The following is an 18623-nucleotide window of genomic DNA, read 5'->3' as shown; positions in this document are numbered from 1 at the left end:
GGAAACTTCAATTACCTGAGTGGTCCTGGGCCCCCCATCTCTGGCATTGCTGACTCATGCTGGGAGCAGACCACACAGAAGCTTCTACAGGAAACTTACCCACTCCTTTGTATAATGAACCTCAAAGCAAAGGCTGTGCCTTTGCAAACTACATTCCCCTCCCTGATGTAATCCGTTTAGGCTTCAACCCATGGCAAATCCCATCAGAAAACTACTTTTGTGGGGAAACAAATGAGAAAGTCTCTCCCTAGACAGAGTAAAAACAATATACTTCCCATCTTATAAATATACAGCAACTGGGACTTCCCTGGTGGCACAGTGGTTAAGAATCTGCCTGCCAATGCAGGGGACACAGGTTCGATCCCTGGTCCGGGAAGATCCCACATGCCGCAGAGCAGCTAAGCCCGTGCGTCACAACTCCTGAGCCGGCGCTCTAGAGCCCGCGAGCCACAACTACTGAGCCCGTGCGCCACAACTACCGAAGCCCACGGGCCCAGAGCCTGGGCACCGCAACAAGAGAAGCCACCGCAATGAGAAGCCCGCGCACCACGATGAAGAGTGGCCCCTGTTCGCCGCAACTAGAGAGCCCGCGCGTGGCAACGAAGACCCAACGCAGCCCAAAAATAAATAAATTAATTAATTTAAAAAATATATACAGAAACCTTGGCTAACCTTCTTTAGGAACAGTTGATTCATTCATGCAATAAACATTTATCGAACATCTATTCTGTGCCAGACACTTACTAGATGTTGCAGATACCCCAGTAAATGAAGATTATCACAGAGTTGACATTTTCATAAGAAGAAGAGATAGTAAACAAAAATGTAAAAAATGTCAGTGTTCAAGGAAAGAGTTACTTAGGGTCTGTCTGCTCAGAACTTCTCTCCCTTAACTTGGCCTGCTATCCACAGCCCCTTATCTAAAATGACTGACGGCTTTGGACCCTCTCTTGGAAACTATTGGTACAGTACCTGAGTTAAAACTGGGCTTTTTCCCCAAACAAGAAACTATTGTTAGGTTCTCAGTTAGGGTGCTGTTCAGAGTTTTACTGTGAAGAATAGTTTTCAGCTTAGTTAAAACCCTGTATCTTGATAGAACCATCATCACGTTAATACTGTGAGTTCAAAATTCTAGGTCCTACAGTTCCCGTCAAAGTCCAAGAGCTCTGTCTTAACGACAGAGGACTTAGTAAACAGAAGAAACACTTAGAGGTATTAAGCCAATGGATACAGTTGATCATGTAAGTGAAAACATAGCCTAATGAAGGAATTTCCTAATGGCAATTCCTTGTTGAAAAACGCTAGGGTAATTTTGCTGAGACAGAGCCTGCGGCTCAGCCCACCACCCCACTCTCCTGGCAGGTGCCTGTGCATTCCTTTACTCCTGGTGGAAGAACCGGTATATTGGATCTGTGGTCATCTCCTGCTCATCTCCTTGGGATAAGAACCACCTAATGTTTCTTTTTTTTTTTTTTTTTTCTTAATTTATTTATTTATTCATTTATTTAATTTTTGGCTGCATTGGGTCTTCGCTGCCTCACGCGGGCTTTCTCTTCTCTAGTTGCAGTGAGCAGGGGCTACTCTTTGTTGCAGGGCGCAGGCTTCTCATTGTGGTGGCTTCTCTTGTTGCAGAGCACAGGCTCTAGGCGTGCGGGCTTCAGTAGTTGTGGCACATGGGCTTCAGTAGTTGTGGCTCACGGGCTCTAGAGCGCAGACTCAGTAGTTGTGGCTCACGGGCTTAGTTGCTCCGCGGCATGTGGGATCTTCCCGGACCAGGGCTCGAACCCGTGTCCCCTGCATTGGCAGGCGGATTCTTAACCACTGAGCCACCAGGGAAGCCCCACCTAATGTTTCTTAAATCAGAGAGAAAAGAAACACGTGTTCAGGAAAACCAGGACAATGGAGTTCCAACTTGTTCCTGAGCCCAAGGCCTCATGATCAGAAAGTCATTATTTGCCTGTAAGAGTCTTTCCACAATAGCCTCCTTCAGACAACTCATCTTCTTCTTTTTCTCCTGCTCAGGAAGTTTTAAATGACACAATTTCCTATCCTGATGGTACATTCATGGATTGGGAGTTTAAGATCTCTGTCTTGTATGACATCGCTAAGGTAAGAGACCCACAAACACAAAGACATTTATGAAAGTTAAATCTGGGAAAACAGATCTAGCAAGCTATTGCATTGGTCTCTTCGTCTGTAAAATGATAATAAAAATAGTACCTATGTCATAGGGTTGTTGTGAGGATTTTATGAAACAATGCATGTGCTCCGAATAAGACCTGACAAGCAGGTATTCAATATATGTTGGCCATTATTATTTTTATTATTAAATTCTTTCTACACTGGGCTTGGGGCACACATTTTCACAGATTTGCTGGAAGTAAAAAAATCACATAAGGTCTCAGAGAAGATGACTGAATCCTCATCTTCATAAGAGAAAATATTAAGGGCAGGCATTCATCTTGCATGAGGCAATAATAAATCTGGACATGTATATTTCCCAGATGTGCTATGAAAAGGAAGTGGATACCAGTAACTAGGGCCCCATTCAAGAATTAAGAAAAGCGAGTCCCGAGAGTAAGCTATGTGATACAGTCTTAAATCACTCGAAAGTCACATAGGATCAGAATCAGTTGGAAAAAATGAGACACAATACCTTATTTGGTACATTTCATCCCTGGGATCAAGGCTGAACACCAGTTTCTGCAATACCACCTCTGGCCACCAGGGGGAGGCACATCAGCCCAAAAAGGGCTTCCTCTTTCAAAACAGAATGAAACATTCTATTTCAAAATAGAATGAAACCGTTTAGACTTTAGGAAATAATCTAGCCTCACCCCTCCCTTCAGGAAGGCAAGGCCTTATTCATATTTTTTAATTGAGGTAGCAGAGGACTAGAGACATACCCAAGGTCACAGACAGAGTAAGTGGTAAGCAGAAACACTTTTAAAAAATAGGATCAATCTTTGCTTCATATTATATACAACTACTAAACAGAGTCTTTAGACAATTGCCTTTTACTGTGTCACCTAAATAGACTTCAAAACTAGATGCAGTGCTTAGGCAAATATTGGGGCTTTAACAACATTTTGAAAGTTAAACTTAATGGAATTAAATTTAAAATTTGATGGTGATTCTATCTGCATGCCAAAATAATTTCAAAACGTCATTTCTTTCCTTAAAATAATGGAGCTGCTGAAAAGTGTCATATCTCTTTGTTTTCCTGTTATCTGAAAAACTACAGGGGATGTCATATCTGCACTCCAGTAAGACAGAAGTCCACGGTCGTCTGAAATCCACCAACTGCGTGGTGGATAGTAGAATGGTGGTGAAGATCACTGATTTTGGCTGCAATTCCATTTTACCTCCAAGAAAAGGTCTGTCATGAATGAAATTTTTACTAGTTTCCCCCTTAAAAAAATTTTTTTCCTCACAGGTCCATGTAAGGTGCTCAGGAAATGGTGATACTGATCAGAAAATAAACACTTGGAGTTGTAAGAGGCATCAGCTGGGTCATTCTCCAGCACTACCCCCCCTTCTCAGTGTTCAGTGCATGCTTGTGAGTTGAACAAATCTCCTCTGTGGGTTTCCTTCATCTGTGGTGTCCCTTGATATCAGGGAGAAGTCATGAAGAAGTTATTGGCTTGTGGAAGCAGGACTGCGTGAAAAAATACAGAAGTTAGAGCAGTAAGAGATCTTAGAAATCGTCTGATCGAACCCTCTTCATTTGTAGAAGACAGAATTGAAGCTCAGAGAGGTTAAGAGATTTGCCCAAGAAGATAGAGTACAAGGCTGAAGACCCGTTTCCCAATTCTAGACTTCATTCATTTATCTGTGATAATGATAAGAAATGATGATTATAAGAAAAAAGTCTTATCAGTAAAATATATTCATACTTATCCCTTTCAGGATTGTGATGAGGGTCAAAAAAAGTAACACAAAAAAGTGATTTGTAAAGTATAAAGGGCTTTTCATGTTGAACACTCACCTGTTCTTTACTAGAATTCAGGGTTAAACAGCCTCAGAAGGCTAGGACTCATATATGCCTCAAAATACTACCTGGATCCAAAAACTAAATTCTACCTCTAAATCTACTTTGCAATCCTCTAGTTTTCCCTTAATGGATGAAAAATTACAGTTCTGCCCCCCACTTCTTCAGTCATGTCAAGGATGCTAGGACATTGGACTCAATCTAGTAAGTGCTTGTTGAGGACCTACTGTGTGCCAAGCTGTGCTCATCATGGAGTGAGCAAATCTCTTTCATGAAATGACTCACCTTCATGAAATGACTCACCATGACACAGCATCAGATGAATTGCAGGCCAAATCCTATCCTTGTGATCATATCCAGTTACACCTACCTATCTGTGGGGTCGGCTCTCGGAAAAATGACTCACCATGACACAGCATCAGATGAATTGCAGGCCAAATCCTATCCTTGTGATCATATCCAGTTACACCTACCTATCTGTGGGGTCGGTTATCGGAAATTTTAGCATAAGTAGATTTATTTCCCTTCCCACAAGTTTAACCATTAGGATCAGTTGTTCATGAATCACAAGCCACATGAATTCACAAGACATAAATTCAAAAAGGCAGTGAACAGTTGGATGGAAAACTAAACGAGGAAAGTGTGCTTCATCATAAGCATCTCACCGTACTGAAGACACATGAATCTGTAGGTTTATTTAATTGAAAATGCTGAAGGTAGAAATCTCAAAGTCTGCAAGGAGCTAGGTGATCCTGGAAAACTTCCAAGGGATGTTGGAGGATAATTAATTGTATGCCCTCATTATTATACATAAGGTATGGGATAGGGGTTCAAAACCCAAGTGTCTATAGGAGCCAAACACAGGACACAGGAGTGCTTCACTCGTGTGAAGTAGACTTGCTGGAAAGCACTAGGAATAGCAGGCACACTAGTAAAACGTGAGTAAAGTGTACGCATTCTACTCTGCGAGCACCAAAGAAAACACATCCGTGGATAATAGCTGACTACATGGCTGCCCGTATGTCACGCCCAGAGAATATCAGTGATGGTCTCTTGGTTCAAATGTTCTGTCTTTCTTTTAGGAAACATTATAAATATATGCATTTATAATGTTTTATATTACATAAAATATATAAATATATAGTTTTAAAATATTTATAGAGGCTTTCATAGGTTTATGCCATATGTTCCGTAAGCTCTTAAACCCTCAGCCTCTTACATTCTACTGCATTCACCCCACAAATATTTACTGAGCGCTTCCTATACCCCAGGTGCTAGTCTAGGTAGACCTTGAGGGTTTTCAGGATTATGATCCAAGCAGTTTCAGGGAAGACGTTGCCATATTTCCTCACCCAAATCCTGACAGTCAGCTTGGAAGGCAAGTGTGTGGTCTGCCCCATCACCAGCATCAGCATGGTAGAGGGACTTAAAAACCAAAGCAAGTTGGGGACCTCTGGGCCGCTCACCCCCACTCAGTCTCGCGATCTCAATGCTGAACGCACAGACCTGTGGACCGCCCCGGAGCACCTGCGCCAAGCCAACATCTCGCAGAAGGGAGACGTGTACAGCTATGGGATCATCGCCCAGGAGATCATCCTGCGGAGAGAAACCTTCTACACGCTCAGCTGTCGGGACCAGAAGGGTGAGAGTCTGACCCTTCAGGGGCCTTCTCTGGGACCCAGCAGGAATTCTAGGCTGACTGAGACCCCAAGGTTTCTGTGACCACATCTCAGTCCCTCATCTGCAAAAGCAATGTCACATCCACCCTCCACACTCCACGGGGTAGTTGGAGGTATTCAGTGACAGTATGAACGTTAGAGGGCTCTGGAAAGCATAGGACAATACACCACTGCCAGCTGCCACTACCGTCAGCATCTTTGTGAGTTAGAGAATCTCGCCATACAATTTCTTGCTTTCCTTCTGATTGCAATGAGAGACGTGTGTCTGCTTCACACCTGAACTAGATCACTCTAGCGGGACAACACCCATTTTAGTGCTTACTACGAGCAGATCTATGGTTTTGTCACATGTCCTCTCAGGGAGGAAATGTCTCCTTCCGTTCATCCAGTCCTCGCTTTACTGAGCACTTATTATGTGCCAGCTCTTACCTGTCTGGGGGATGGAGGTGGCTAAGGTATATAGGGAGGACAGGCTAGCGTCTTGGTCAGAGGAAGCCTCCCTAAGACAGTGGTCCCTGAGTTAAGTTTTAAAGGGTTAGTAGCCTTAACTTAAGGTAAATCTCCTGGGTGTAAGGGGGCATGAGACCCCTTCACCTGGTGGATCATCTGTTCATTCACATCTGTCTGTCAAGTGCCGGCCGAGGCTCTGCCACGCTCCCACTGGGTACCCACCCAGGGTCGGTGAACCAATTCAGAGTCTGGCGGCTGCTGCTAAAATTCCTTCACGCTGCATTCTTTCTTGTAATTTGAATTCTTCCTACCCCACCAGAGAAGATTTTCAGAGTGGAGAATTCCAACGGAGTGAAACCCTTCCGCCCTGATCTGTTCCTGGAAACAGCAGAGGAAAAAGAGCTGGAAGTGAGTATATCTCCCTGCATGGAGTTTTTCTGGGCCGCTGCAAGAGGACCACAAACTTGGTGGATTAACACAACAGAAATGTATACGCTTACAGTTCTGGAGGCCAGAAGTGTGAAATGAGTTGTCAGAAGGTCATGCTTCTTCCAGAGGTTCCAGGGGAGAATCCATTCCTTGCTCCTACCAGGAGCTTCTGGTGGCTACTGTCATTCCTTGGCTTGTGGCCACAATGCTCTCATCTCTGCTTCCAGGCCAGATTCTCCTCTTCTGTCTGTCTAATCTCCCTCTACTTCCCGCCTCTATAAGGATACATGTGATTACAATCAGGCCCATCAAGATAATCCAGATTATCTCCCCATCGCAAGACCCTTAACTTAATCACATCTGCAAAGACCCTTTTTCCAAATAAGGTAACTGGTTCCAGGGGTTGGGACACACCCTTGAGAGCCACTATCAGCCTACCATACTCCCAACTCAGGAAGGGACTCAAGTACACATTACATTCTCAATTTTTAGGAGCTAAAAGAACAAGATTCCATGTGATACCCATATTAAGCTTATAAATACTACCTCCTGATTAAAAAATAAACATGCCAACATCTAGAAACAATAGAGAAATGTACTTTCACTCTTTCTATCCTTCCTCTGAAGAAAATGGAGATTTTCTCTGTATCTGCGTAATTTTTTTGTAATCCCTCACAAAGGCCTTTAAGGCCTGTGGGGAAAAAAATTCTAATTTTATTTTTTAGAATTTTATCTGAGCTTTTATAATCCAGAAGATGGTAAGTAAATGTTTAAAAAGTATTTATGGTCATTAAAAACTTTTTTTTAACTTTTGTTCCTTGCAGGATAAAGATAAAAATATTTTGCTTTAATTTGCAAGCAACCTGCCAGATGCAGTTATGGCCAGACTCTGCTGGGCATGAATGGGCCATTTTTACTTCTGTCTCTCTTTTTCAGCATTAAAGGCAGGTTGTACCCCAGGGTTCTGAGCTACATCTGCTTCTATCCTTGCTTCTCCTCATGCCTTCCTTTCCTCCTGCTTTTCTGGATCCTGGGATTCCTCCCCACACATCAGCATCTCTCTTCTCAAACCCTCCTTTCTAGCCTGAGTATATCCACATGTTGTTTACGACCTCTTTCACCAAAGCATCCTCCTCATCAGTTCGCTCGTGTGGCTGGACGGTTCTGGAATTGGATATGAGGAATTCGATTGCATTATCTAGTAGCCGGTTCCAACAGAATACAGACCCGAAACTCCAAGACTTGGCAATGCCTGAAGAGCATCTGCTGTTTCACGGGCAGTGCCGTATCAGCCCATTTGTCAGTGCTTCTGTCCCTTCTTTGCTAAGGCATCAGCCAGCAGATCGTTTTCCCAGGCAGGAGCATCACCTAGTGGTGAATACAGGCAACCACGGTTCCATACCGTGGTCCTGTCCCTCCCCAGGGACTCTCGTTAAGGCAAAAGAACGCAGACAGGGACTCTATCTAGTACCCTTTGTGATCCTGTTTGGGGTCAGAGTGAAGAACAAACTTTATTATTTAAAACAAATGGTTTTCACCCTGCTTTTTGATCCCACAAAAGCTGCAAACAAGTGGTATCAAACGAAAGATGGTTCCACAGGCTTCCTCGCGTCTCCCTCTCCCTCCGTACCTCCCCTTCCTCGCTTCTCTTCACCGCAGCTGGGCATTGCATCACCTGGGGAACCTAGAAATGTATAGGTTAGTGTCCTTTGGCCATGCAACATCTGGGACATACTTATGCTAAAGAAACCATTCGTTGTTTATCTGAAATTCAGGTTTAACTGGGTGTCCTGTATTTCTGTTTGCTATATCTGAGAACCCTAACAAGGCCCCTTCACAAACCAGTTAATTCAGAATCTCCCGAAATCATAAGAAGTTTTGTGAACGCTCCCCAGACGATTCCACGGTCAGGCATGGTTGAAAGCTAACGTCATAGAGCCTCACTCATTTAGAGTCACTTGCCTTGTACTCACAGAGCCCAGCTGTTTATTGCCAGCCCCCGCACAAAGCCTGCAAACGTCCGTCTGTAAAGGATTTTGTCTCTCCCATCAACCCCACCTGGTCCAAATCAGTATCTCCGTTTTCCTTAGTTCAGGATCGAAGGGAAGGGTGAGGCAAGGTAGTGCAGGCGGCAGTGACTGAGATACACCACAGGGAGCTGGGCCGTTTCATCCTCCTTGTCAGAGTTGAGATGTTTTAAAAATAGTCCCTGCTTCAGTTACTCCCATGCCAGAACAGAATAGGATAGGGTGCCACCCTCTAAGCTAATCCACCTCTTCATTTATTTATTTATTTTTATTGAAGTATAGTTGATTTACAGTGTTGTACCAGTCTCTGCTGTACAGCAAAGTGACTCACTTATACACACATCTATTCTTTTTTTAATATTCTTTTCCATTATGGTTTATCACAGGATACTGAATAAAGTTCCCTGTGCTGTACAGTAGGACCATGTAGTTTATCCATTCTAAATGTAATTGTTTGCATCTACTAACCCCACATTCCCAGTCCATCCCTTTCCCTCCCTGCCTGCCCCTTGGCAACCCCAAGTCTGATCTCTGTGTCTGTGAGTCTGTTTCTGTTTTGTAGATAGGTTCATTTGTGCCGTATTTTAGATTCTACCTATAAGTGATATCAGATGGTATTTGTCTTTCTCCTTCCGACTTACTTCACTTCCACCTCTTCTTTCTTCCAGGTCTATCTACTTGTCAAAAACTGCTGGGAGGAAGATCCAGAAAAGAGGCCAGACTTCAAGAAAATTGAGAATACACTGGCCAAGATATTTGGGTATGGCTGAAATTTTTACTTTTCCCTTGTAATGTCAGATTTTTCTAATAATAGCAGACATTCTGTGGCAGCTGAGTGTGAGAATGTCTTTTCTAATGAAAAATCACAGACTACAATACCTGTCTCAAAAAAATTAAAATGGTTTGGAGATGAACAGACCATTTTCTTGGGGGAATAATCACTTGAAACGTTAAGTACTGTACTCAAGGGCAAAACTTGCCTGATTAGAAAATAAATTCTGATTGTTCAATATATAGTTGCCTGACCCTTCTGCAGGTAATTAGGATTTAGAAGTCTAGTACAAATCTGCACAAAACCCTGGGTCATTCTGAAGATCAGAAAGTTTCTTACAGTTTTAAAATCTTAAGATCAGCAACTTTGGCCTTAAGCACTTGAGCCGTGAATCGGATTATAATTCAGGATCAAAAAAAGTAACATACAGTTATCCAGTAAGACTGAATTTTAGATTTCCCATGTTTTCAGTTAGCTACAATGCAGGGTGAGAAAAATAGCTCTGAGGTAAGCGTTAGGAGATCTAGTTTCTAGGCTAGGATCTAATAATAGCTAGTTGTGGGACATTGGGCAAAACACCCGAACTGGGTATCAATTTCGTTGCTAGTAAAATTGGAATGAAAAAGATGATTTCTGCAGTTCCTTCCAGCTCTTTGTGTAGTTCTCATCAAGTCAAAGACACAGATACTTAGTGAAGCTAATTTAATAAAGCCCGGGACCGAGATGGGGTAGAGTGAAGACAATGAAAGTGCGGCCATTGATTGTTTGATCTAAACCGTCATATGTGGAAAAGGAGCAGGAAATAATAAATGATTTATTATTTTCACTCCTTCCCAGACCTGTTACTAAGAGCAGATGAGATTGTATGTGTGACAGATGAAATGTAAGCTCGTGAAGATAAAACTAGGCCCCTGATATTTAGCCTTTAATATGGTGGTTCTCAACTTGGCTGCACACTGAAATCACCTGGGGAGATTTTTAAACTACTGATGCCAGAGTCCTACCCTAGAGAGTCTGGTGTAATTGATCTGGGGGCAGGCTGGCATCGGGAGTTTAAATAAGCTCCTCAAGTGATTAAAATACACAGCCAAGGTTGAGGAAACTGTTTTAATTGAATCAATTCATCATGAAATAAGATAATACATCCCTTACACCTGCTCCCTCACTCTTTCTACCCAACTAGACTCTGTAATGGTTTCCGGTAAGGACCTCCTAGGGACCTTGTTAAATATTTCTCTTAATCCCAAACCTAGCAGTTTCCAGTCATATAGGTCTGTGATAGGACTCAGAAAAGTACTGGATTTTTAACAAACATCCCGCCCCACACCAAGGGGATTATGATGTAGTCCATCTTTTTGAGTACAGAATTGGCAACTTGTAATTGTTGTTGTGATAATGAAATGGTACGATCTGTTCACCCCTTGGTTGTGGCATGAACGTTGTCACCAGTCCTCACAACAGCTGTGCGGGACTCAGTGTGCCTCCCGACTGGGCTCTGCACCTAGGCGTGTCACAGGGTCACAAAAAGCTGCCATCTCATCTAAGTTGTCTTGATCTAACAAAATACTCCAGAGTTAGGGCTTTTGCTCTAGGACCCTGACTCTGTCTGAGGAGATACTATTATAAGGCCCAGCTTTACTTTTCTTGGTCCTTTTCTTATATTCTCCTTTATTGCAAGTTGCTCCTTATTAAAATTTTAGAAAATATGAATAAGCAAACAAAAAAGTAAAAACATCACCTGGTTTTTAATAGATGACCACCAGTTTTCAAAAATTAAAAATAGGATGATAATTTTTTGCTGTTTTATAAACTGGCTTTTTTCACTTAATAATATAGAAGTAGCATCTTTGTGTGTATCACGATTCTAATTTGTGTTTAATGATACATTCATATTCCATCGTTTCATATTTTAATCACTTTTTGTTACACATTTAGGTTATTTTTAAATGTTTGCTTGTGAAGAGTACTGTGGCTTTCTTTGTAGTTAACTTTCAGCACATGCATGATTGTTTCCTTAGGATAATTCTTAGAAGTAGGGTTGACGGGCCAATCGGCATAAGCATTCTTAAAGCTTATGACACATTTTACCAGATTTCCCTCCAGAAAGGCTGTAATGTATATTTTTCTTCCGTCTTACCTACATTGATTACCATTGTGCTAACATTTGTTTTTCTTTTTTTAAAATGTTATTTCTATTTCTTTGATCCTTCCTCAGGTTAAAAATTTTTGCTACATTTGTTGGTCATTTTTATTCTTTCTTTGTTTAATTACCTGTTTATGATATTTGCCCATTGTTTTAATGGATGTTCATGTTTTCTTAATAATATGGAGACCTCTTCATCTATCACTACCTACAGCCTTTTCCATGACCAAAAAAATGAAACTTATATGGATACCTTGATCCGACGTCTACAGCTGTATTCCCGAAACCTGGAACATCTGGTGGAAGAAAGGACACAGCTGTACAAGGCAGAGAGGGACAGGGCTGACAGACTTAATTTTATGTTGCTCCCAAGGTAAGGAAGTCCTCCCGCGGACGTGATTTCCCAGACTCCAGCGACACGCTCAGCCCTTAAGGCTGAAAGCCAAAGCATATTTGTCTGGCATTGGTTTTCTCTGTATTTATATAGGATTGTTCCCTTTTGCATATTCTCCAACAGATTGTTGTGTTTAAAAATGCATGTATCCACACTTTTACAAGCACTGCTCTAGATATATACTTGAACAATTTAATATGTACAGAACATGTATTTATTCTGGATGCTAGTAAATAAATAAGAGTAATACTGTATTAGGGGGCTTCCCTGGTGGCGCAGTGGTTGAGAGTCCGCCTGCCGATGCAGGGGACACGGGTTCATGCCCCGGGCCGGGAAGATCCCACGTGCCGCAGAGCGGCTGGGCCCGTGAGCCGTGGCCGCTGAGCCTGCGCGTCCGGAGCCTGTGCTCCGCAACGGGAGAGGCCACAGCAGTGAGAAGCCCGCGTACCGCAAAAAAAAAAAAAAAAAAAATACTGTATTAGGGGTTGTGACAACATTATTGAATTTTTTATGTATATAAAGCCATATGTTTTAGAGTGGTTTCTATCAGTCTTATTTTACACTTCTATGACACTGTGAACTAAAGAAGAAGAATTTTTAAAAATCAAAGGTGAAGAAAGAGACCAAAAAATTTGTTTCAATAATAAGCTATAGGTAAAATCTCTAAACTTTCAGAAATAAACTGCTCACCTTCAGACTGAGCTGGAGTGTATTAAAATAAATTATGCTATTTCCCACCAAACATTTTAATTTAGTGCTGATTTAAATATAACATGTTGTTACTTAGTGTATTTTAGTCAAGTTTATATTGCACAATAAAATATGAGAAAATATATTTTTTAAAGAATTCATGTACCTTGCTAAGCCTTGTCCTGGTTTGCACTGTCTAAATAGCTAGAAGAAAGAGGTTGTTTTCCAGTGGCTGTGTGGTGCCATGGAAGGAGCATGGACGGTAGAGTTAAAGTGACCTGGGTTCCAACACCTCTTGGCCACTTCTGCTAAGTCTGGGACCTTAGGCCAGTCACTGTCTCTCCCCAGTCCAAAAACGGAAATTAAAGTTTTCCTACAGAATCTGTGAGCTTTAAGGCATTTTCAGGCACTAAGTGTTAGTTTCTTTGCTTTCTTCTGTCTGCCTCAAAGTAGAGGCCAAATAACAAAAAGTGGGAGCATCTTTAGTGGAGAAGGTATGGTCCCACTCTCCCCAGGTGTCTCATCACACAGGCATCTATGGGCTGATCTCTATTTTGTGGAACAATATTACAAACATGACAGAAGAGAAAGAAGTTAAGGTTGAAATCCCAGTTTAACGTTTTATAAGTGTAGGTCCTCAGGTAATAACTAAGAAATGTTAAGATAAGCAAGCAATTAAAATGTGAACAGCTGGGAAATAGGTTGAACCAAGGGACCCACAACTGTCACAAGTGAGAGGTACTGTTCTCTGCTCATTAATGAATGATAAACTGTCCTCTTAGATTAAGGATAAGCGAGGCAGTGTCGCATTGGGTGAAATCATGGAAACTGAGGTCAGCTAGGCCTGACTTCAAATCATGGTTCCACCACCTACTTGTGATCTGCAGCCTTGGACAAGTTACCTAAACACTGCAAGCCTCAGTTTCCCATCATAGGCTGGCTCAAAGAATCCTCTAAAATAATGTGCACAATATAAGGTACTTAGCACAGTGTCTGTAACGTCCATGGTTATTATTACTATGCATAGTTGTTAGGACTTCTATATGTTACTTGCATTAATTATTATTTTATTTTGAACCCATGCTCATTGAGCATATCAGCTCTACAGTAATAAAGGAATGATTTTGAGCTCATATGAGTTGTTTTCTAAATAAAGAAATAGTTTCTCTTCTACAAGCCTGAATGAGGAGGTAGGAGTTACACACATGCCCTGTTCAGCCATCTGGCCCTGAAGAAAGCCTAATACAGAACCCATGTGGCCTCAGCCTGGCATTAAGGTACTTAGCACAGTGTCTGTAACGTCCATGGTTATTATTACTATGCATAGTTGTTAGGACTTCTATATGTTACTTGCATTAATTATTATTTTATTTTGAACCCATGCTCATTGAGCATATCAGCTCTACAGTAATAAAGGAATGATTTTGAGCTCATATGAGTTGTTTTCTAAATAAAGAAATAGTTTCTCTTCTACAAGCCTGAATGAGGAGGTAGGAGGAGTTACACACATGCCCTGTTCAGCCATCTGGCCCTGAAGAAAGCCTAATGCAGAACCCATGTGCCCTCAGCCTGGCATTGGTACCCTGGGCATAGGCTGGAGCCCTTATTATTCACTTTAGAGATGGCAGTTTCTGTTAGTGCTTTGTGAATGTTCTTTATATAATGCATCAGTCCTTGCCTGGCCTTTCATGCTGAGTTGTGACAAAAACAACATCCTGATGATTGAGCTGCCTTCCCAGCTTTTTAATCACTGATGGTTTTAACCAATAATGACGCTCGCACGATTTGAAACAGCTGGCTCAGCACCGTGGATTTTTTCCTACCCTTGGTTCAGCGTGCCACGTTGACCACTAGATGGGAGATGTTCCTATTGGATCACCAGAGATTGTAGAGCAAGGGCTGCAGTACACAATGACTACAGGGCAAGTCACTTTGATCATTTATATACAAGTTCTTTATATTTGCAAAAGAAAACCAAAATATACATGCATGGTACCTAGAAGAATCCAAAATCAATATTTACAGAAAAATTGTAAATAAATTGCAGGTAGGAGCCAGACACTACTTAGACACTTATTTCACAGTAGTCCTTGGGGTTTTGAAACAGGTTAAAATAGAAGTTTTTTCTACCTATGGAAAATACTACCTACCTATGGGAAGCACTTCTAGGACACCTACTCTGTATACTGTGTCAGCAAAAACCTGTTATCAGAGTTCTCCAGGTTAAGTCATAGCCCTTCCTTCATTTATCCACCAACATTAGTTTCTTTCTCAGGTAACATACTATTTTCTAAGCTCATATGACTTTTCAGCTATAAGCAGTAAAATGAAGGGCAAAGATGGCGAAATATCCAATCTTATCATTAGTCTATGTAGCCTCCAAATAATCTGCACCCTTCTTCGGGGCACGTAAAGAACCACCACCCCAGACGTGCCGCTGCGAATCTAACCAGCCACACGGCAGGGATGGTTTTCCAGTTGCCAAATTTCATCATCGTACCAACTGAAAGGACCTCGCTTGAAGCTCTGAAGGTTCTCTAAATGAGTTTTGGGAATGCTTGTGGTTGATTGGCTGTCTGTTTTCCAGGAAAGCACCAGACCTTCTTCCTTTACTACAGCCAGCACACCTCCAAATTTTCCCCATCACCCCGAGGATCCGAGGCCTGGGTTGTGGAGGAATGTGACGCAACTAAAAGGCTGAAGGGTGGGAGTTACTGAGTTCCAGCACTGGCTCTGCCCTCAGTGGCTCTGGGACCTTGTGAAAGTCATACTTTTTTATTTGGTTGGGTTTTTTTGGCTGCACCATGCAGCTTTTGGGATCTCAGTTCCCCGACCAGGGATTGAACCCAGGCCCTGGACAGTGAAAGCATGGAGTCCTAACCACTGGGCCACCAGGGAACTCACCATACTTTCTTTTTAAGCCTCAGCTTTCTCATCTGGAAAAGTAAGGGATTCTACGACCTCTGTCGTACCTCCCAGCTTGCAGGCGGTCCATACTCTGGTCCTCTGGTCCTTTACCAAGTGATCCCAAAGGCAGACAGGGAACACGCAGCCTTATGTCAGCACCCCTCCACCCCATTTACTCAATGAAAAGGCAACTTGGCACATAAAGGAAGTGTGGCATCTCTTCTTGTAGTTCTTCTCTCTTAATTCTGAGTCTAATATACTGCTCTTTATATCTGTTCAACAGAGATATTCTAAGTTGCTTCTATTTGACTTGTGCAGTTTTAGCAGAATTTTAACTTGTTTACATGGTAATTGATGTTGCCTTTTTAAAGGACCCAATTCTGGTCCAAAATGTTTCAAATAAATCCAGGTTCAGAATATATCAAAATTCATTTTAAATACATTAATTCTTCCTAGTGATATTAAACAAGGCCATGTTAAATATGCCAGGGAAGTAAACCTATTTACTGATGAGAAAGTCAGATCTGAAAGCTATCGTGAGTCAAGCTCTTACATCAATGACACACTCTCCTTCTCGGCTTCTGGATGTAGCGCTCTATCTAGAAGAAGCTATCAATAGAGAGGTAAAAAGTGAGCAAGTATTAGGATTGTGTAGGTATTACAGTTATGTGTACGTGTGTATTAGTGTTATAATCAAGTATTAAATTAATACTGAACCTCCTATTCATCTGAGGTCAAATACATGTGTTACGTGTGTGTGTAGCATATTCATACATTTGGTATATGCAAACTATCTTTGCTTCCTAGCCACACAATTCACTGGAAATCCCCAATTTTAGAATTCCTGGTGGACAATTAGTACTGTCTCAAAGATTTCTGTAGGGGAAGAAGAAGTTTGCTGAAGTTGAAGGCCTTGTTTCTCGCTTCCTCATCTAGGCTGGTGGTCAAGTCTCTGAAGGAGAAAGGCATCGTGGAGCCTGAACTATACGAGGAAGTTACAATCTACTTCAGTGACATTGTGGGGTTCACCACCATCTGCAAGTATAGCACCCCCATGGAAGTGGTGGACATGCTCAACGACATCTATAAGAATTTTGACCACATTCTCGATCACCACGACGTGTACAAGGTAACCACTTCACCGAATAGGCTGAATGATGGTTCGGCCCCAGGTCAGCAGAGCCAGAATTGGTTGTTTCTGTTATTACAGTCCTCTGTCGCTACCCACTAGCCCCTCTGCCCCAGGATTGGTCCCAGGACCCCCATGGATCCCCACATCCCCAGCTCAAGTCGCTTGTATAAAATGGCATATTTGCATATGACCTATGTACATCCTCATGTACTTTAAATCATCTCTAGATTACTTATAATACCTAATACAATGTAGATGCTATATATATAAATAGTTGCTGGAGTGTGGTAAATTCAAGTTTTACTTTTTGGAACTTTCTGGAATTTTGTTTTGCATATGACCTATGTACATCCTCATGTACTTTAAATCATCTCTAGATTACTTATAATACCTAATACAATGTAGATGCTATATATATAAATAGTTGCTGGAGTGTGGCAAATTCAAGTTTTACTTTTTGGAACTTTCTGGAATTTTTAAATATTTTTGATTCATGGTTCATTGAATCCACAGTACGGAACCTGTGGGTACAGAGGCCAGCTCTACTCAGGTCTCGCCCTTTGTAATTTAAGATTTAATGAATTAGTGGTTGAATCTGAGCTAAAAGTGAAGGGAAGTGGAAGAATAAGAAGGGTCGTAAGTTGAAATGACCTTGTGACTTTAAGGACCAACATGAAAGACACAGCATACGGTCCAGCAGGAATGAATTTGGGGTGTTAAATTTAGGGAAAATGGTTTACTCTTCAGTCATCTTCACAAAACGGGCAGTGTTTAGGCTGATTATGAATGAAGGAGAGAAGGCACCAGAGTTACTCTCAGGAGAATTGGAATCTTTTGTCGTTGTTGCTGAAGTAGCAAGCATCATTCGAAGAAGAGTAAAGAACAGAGCTGGATCTGTTGCCTGACCAGGGTGCTGGCCAGTTCCGGGCTGATAATGTCTGAATCGGAAGAGTAAAGCAGAATTGCATTCCCACATTTTCATATTGGAAAAGCAGCAGAGCATGTGGAACAAGTAACTTCAGAATTAGAGCTCTTTATTCAAATCCCAGGTTGCCCCACCTCACTGCATGACCTCATAAAATATAGTATTTAATTTCAGCAAGTCTCAATCTACCTATCTGTAAAATGGCATAGTAATACCTAACTCAATAGATTATTTTGAAGATTACTGAGATAAACAATATGACTAAAACTCTGTATCCTTAAGTTTAGGGGTCATTCATGTAACAGTCTGTTATGATGGTTTTACCCACAAGGAGGACTTCCTTTTAGGATTTATCTTAGCCCAGTCCTCACCCTATGTAGATCAGAAAGCCATACTAACAAGAGTTCCCGTTGAATAGAAAATGATTATGCATTTTAGAGATACTCAGCAAAATGAAGTTAACTAACCAACACATGTGAACTATGTATATGATTATGAAAATAATATTAAAAGGGAGAACATTTATCAAAGAATAAATAGGTCTACTACCTATTACAAGAAAGTGATTGGAATCATCATCGTAGAAGAAAGTGTATTATGTCATAGAGGAACCTATAATTATTATTATTTAACACCTTTATTGGAGTATAATTGCTTTACAATGTTGTGTTAGTTTCTGCTGTATAACAAAGTGAATCAGCTATACATATACATATATCCCCATATCCCCTCCCTCTTGCGTCTCCCTCCCACCCTCACTCTAAGTGGTCACAAAGTACCGAGCTGATCTCCCTGTGCTGTGCGGCTGCTTCCCACTAGCTATCCATTTCACACTTGGTAGTGTGTATATGTCAATGCTACTCTTTCACTTCGTCTCAGCCCACCCTTCCCCCTCCCCGTGTCCTCAAGTTCATTCTCTACATCTGCATCTTTATTCGTGTCCTGCCCCTAGGTTCCTCAGAACCATCCCTCCCTTTAGATTCCATATATATGTGTTAGCATACGGTATTTGTTTTTCTCTTTCTGACTTACTTCACTCTGTATGACAGACTCTAGGTCCATCCACCTCACTACAAATAACTCA

General features: G+C 41.7%; 1 protein-coding gene and 1 long non-coding RNA gene across 16 annotated transcripts in view; one reads left to right on the top strand and one right to left on the bottom strand.

Moving 5' to 3' along the window:
- The window catches only part of GUCY2C (guanylate cyclase 2C), a 132079-nt gene that overhangs the window by 83398 nt on the left and 30058 nt on the right, over positions 1-18623 (top strand). For all 9 annotated transcript variants that reach the window (XM_028491045.2, XM_055085484.1, XM_028491044.2 and 6 more), the window contains 7 exons: positions 2023-2109; positions 3245-3377; positions 5496-5633; positions 6440-6528; positions 9245-9336; positions 11706-11864; positions 16419-16611. In XM_028491045.2, coding sequence (XP_028346846.1) covers positions 2023-2109; positions 3245-3377; positions 5496-5633; positions 6440-6528; positions 9245-9336; positions 11706-11864; positions 16419-16611 — 891 coding nt within the window. The remainder of the gene's footprint in view (positions 1-2022; positions 2110-3244; positions 3378-5495; positions 5634-6439; positions 6529-9244; positions 9337-11705; positions 11865-16418; positions 16612-18623) is intronic.
- On the bottom strand, positions 3385-9105 carry LOC114486471 (uncharacterized). 7 transcript variants are annotated; one of them, XR_003680270.2, is made up of 5 exons: positions 8608-9105; positions 8180-8233; positions 6621-7917; positions 6343-6498; positions 3385-3832 (listed from the first exon to the last, which is right to left on the bottom strand). It is a non-coding gene; the product is annotated as an uncharacterized lncRNA (long non-coding RNA). The 7 variants fall into 7 exon arrangements; XR_003680265.2 differs by lacking the exon at positions 8608-9105 and having other exon boundaries at positions 6621-6824; positions 7662-7917; positions 8180-8601; XR_003680268.2 differs by lacking the exon at positions 8608-9105 and having other exon boundaries at positions 6621-6824; positions 7777-7917; positions 8180-8601.

The sequence above is a fragment of the Physeter macrocephalus genome, chromosome 6 (genome assembly GCF_002837175.3).
Source record: "Physeter macrocephalus isolate SW-GA chromosome 6, ASM283717v5, whole genome shotgun sequence".
In the NCBI taxonomy this organism is placed as follows: Eukaryota; Metazoa; Chordata; class Mammalia; order Artiodactyla; family Physeteridae; genus Physeter; species Physeter macrocephalus.
This window is presented reverse-complemented; position numbering and strand designations above follow the sequence as displayed.